The sequence below is a fragment of the Vanessa cardui genome, chromosome 10, assembly GCF_905220365.1.
Source record: "Vanessa cardui chromosome 10, ilVanCard2.1, whole genome shotgun sequence".
Taxonomy (NCBI): domain Eukaryota; kingdom Metazoa; phylum Arthropoda; class Insecta; order Lepidoptera; family Nymphalidae; genus Vanessa; species Vanessa cardui.
In genome coordinates this window covers 5,022,959-5,026,073 of record NC_061132.1, presented here as the reverse complement: position 1 = coordinate 5,026,073, position 3,115 = coordinate 5,022,959, and the positions used below count along the sequence as shown (strand labels likewise).

The following is a 3,115-nucleotide window of genomic DNA, read 5'->3' as shown; positions in this document are numbered from 1 at the left end:
CACATCTAGTACCTATATCTATATCAGAACGGGGTAAATAAAATACAAAACTCATGTTCATTATTTTTTGTTTTGCTGAGTTATTTTTACTGTCTTATGAAGTACGTAGGTTCAAATGAATTGAACACTCTTAAATATCTCGTCTAATACACACAACAAGGCCTTTACAAATGACAAGTCTGACATTTGCTTAAGCTGAGAACGCGTGCTCTGCTCCTCGTTTAAGTTTTTAAATTACGAAATTGCAACAACACAATCGTGTACGCGGTGTACACGCCGATGAGAGACAGCACCAGCGACAAGTTGACGGCGTAGATGCGCCAGACGGTGAAGTTCATCGGACAGATTTCGAGGAATTTGATTCCGTCCAAAATTTTATTGCGCAGCGCGTCATCTGGAAAAAGTTTGAGTAAAAGTATGAAAATGGAACATTTAGCATGTTTTAATTACACAAGCTAGGCTAGACTGCGCTTGAAGATCGATGGATTTACAAATGCAAATCAAATTCAGGATGTGTGTATAGCTCAATATAAAAGCGTTGATCTTACTTCGACAAACTCTGTATCGTCGGATCATATTAGATTTAATGTTATCCGCTTCAGCGCTTCCCAATTCCCCAAAAACAGCCGGAACACATGGCAGAACGATATTAAGAGTTACTTCAATAGTATACATAGCATTGAACTGTAAAGAAAAGTAACATTTTACACATATGTCAATTTTAATTACGATATTGATATTTAAATCTCCTAAATCATTCGCAAAATATTTAGCTATAAAATAGTTAATTGAACCGTTCAATTAAATTGTTACATATATTATTGCATTTTAATACCGAAATGATATTATCTTATAAATTCTTGTCCTAGAATTATAAAATTAATCTTTAGCACTTACGTCAGTTTTCACAGCCCGACTTACAACGTCAACCGTACTGAGCAAAGAAATGAAACAAGTCGGTAAGGCCATCACCATCTGGAATAGCGTTAGTGACACGTCATTAGTCATTGTGAAAATGTCTGTAAACGTAATTTTACTAATATTTTACTTTAAAAAAAGAATACTGACTCAGTTCGTGAATTGACGTACAAAAACATGAAGACGTTAAATATCGTCTACTTAACGCTGTTTTCATATGCTTACCATCAACTTTGGCGCGTTGCCAATATTCTTGATACTTTGTAATAATCTCTTATAAATTAGTAAATATTCAATCATCTTCATGCTTAACAATTTGACTTGTGTTTCGCTTTCAGGATTTGAAGTGTTTGCAAAGTTACTCATCGCTATTCTAAGATACTTCAAGCGAACCCACAATATTTCGAACATCAGCATTCTGGTCATGTGGTTTAAATGTAATGACAACAACAGCAACGTGTTTGTTAAAAGAATTATCTTACCAAACCAGTTGAAAGTGTGTGGCCATGTTAATATAAATCGAAATGAATTTAATAAAAAAACACTGATGAATATAGAAAAACAGAATCGCACTTTATGTTCTCCTATTTCAATGAGTCGCAAAGGATCAACCTTGTCTGATGCTTGCAAGTAAATGAAAAAATTTTCTCCGTCACTCATCACTGACACGACTAGAGAAAAAATTAAACTCACTATTTTGAGGATAGTTATGATAATCGCTCCATATTGTTTCGTTGAAATAAATTCATAACTACTGAAGTACAACATAACCATTGCGTATACTACACAATAAACTTTAGCAACAACAGCGAATGCTAAACTGTTATGAAGTTTTGAGTAACATCCTAAAATTAGACGGGTCGTCATAATTAACTTTATTATATTATAATCGATCTTATTAATTTTATTGCATTTCTGACTGGGCATTCTGGAATTTAAAATACTGTCCTCTGAGTTCTGTTTCGATACTAAATGCGTCAGGCACAAAACATTAGGCCATAATCATATTAGTGTTTTTATAAATATTGTTACAATCATTAATAATTCGGGCAGTATTAATCAAACTGATGACAAACAGTACGACGAGTTAATTTGTGTAATGAATACAATTGTTTTAATGGCATTTACCTTGACAGTTGCACAGTAAATGGATTTCCAAAGACTTTATCGATTGTCAACATACATATGTAGATTATTTATTTGATGAATCAATAAAATTTTTTAGATAGTATAGGTAATGTGGCTCAATGCGAGTCACCGAAACAAATAATAGTTTTATGTAGATCTTCCTGGCATCGATCACGCAAAACCGAGCAAAGCTGTCTTTCTGTAATGAAACCGACAAATTGCTTTAGTTTAATCCGTTAGACAAAGTAACTTAGATCAACGTCGTCAATCATTGGCCGTGGATAATTTGGTCTGTAAGTGGAACCATATAAAAATACCTTACATTACTAAACGAACTTTTGTATAGACTGAGGGATGAACGAAAATAATAAATTGTTGTTACCATTAAAATATTATGCTATTATTTAAACACACATACTATACTATACATACAAATTTCATTGGATTCGGATTGTCCGTGAAAAAGCAACAATTAGACAAAGTTACATTCGCGTTTATAATATTAGTAATGATAAACAATTGTTGGTTTCTAAATAAATTATATTTTAGAGAAACGTTTTCTACTTTTGGGTTTTAATGTTTTGAAGAATGTTGACAAAAACATGAAACCTTTTTGCTTTGCTCCTAGAATTCTTATTTGATATTCAAGCACCTTCAAATGCCAATTCGCGTTTGCTGGCTGGGCCCACAATAGTAGGATCCTTTAGTTTGCCTATACACACGTCCTACGTAGGTTGCTGAGGTAATGCTGTAGATGCCCAGCAACAAACCCATTTCAAAATTGATTGTCGAAGGAACCAGAGAAAGTCATTCACGCTCATCTTATGATAGAAAATTGGGTATCGCTTCAAAGAGTGTTTTCAACGCGTGTGAATATAAGGTATTTGAAGAATAATTATTAAAATTTTCCATATATAACTGTGACACTTCACACAGAAGGCTACATTGAATCAAATAATTATCTAAGAAAGCTTAATTTAGTTATTTTTTTATGATGTTATTTAACTAATTGAACAATAAGTTTATGTTTGTATTTTTTATGATATTATTTGATACGTGAACGGAACAA

General features: G+C 32.8%; 1 protein-coding gene across 1 annotated transcript; it reads right to left on the bottom strand.

The window, feature by feature from the left end:
• Nucleotides 1-221: 221 nt before the first annotated feature.
• Nucleotides 222-1,354, bottom strand: LOC124533097. The gene is made up of 3 exons (XM_047108261.1): nt 898-1,354; nt 549-684; nt 222-394 (listed from the first exon to the last, which is right to left on the bottom strand). The coding sequence occupies exons 1-3, from the start codon at nt 1,006-1,008 to the stop codon at nt 222-224; spliced, it is 420 nt and encodes a 139-aa protein (XP_046964217.1). The 5' UTR covers nt 1,009-1,354.
• Nucleotides 1,355-3,115: the final 1,761 nt, after the last annotated feature.

Excerpts from the sequence above, each read along its gene's own strand:
- LOC124533097 (XM_047108261.1), bottom strand. The coding sequence starts at position 1,008 with ATGACTAATGACGTGTCACTAACGCTATTCCAGATGGTGATGGCCTTA. Across the intron at positions 685-897 it reads GTCGGGCTGTGAAAACTGAC|TTCAATGCTATGTATACTAT; the intron begins GTAAGTGCTAAA and ends TTTTCTTTACAG. Across the intron at positions 395-548 it reads ACGATACAGAGTTTGTCGAA|ATGACGCGCTGCGCAATAAA; the intron begins GTAAGATCAACG and ends AACTTTTTCCAG.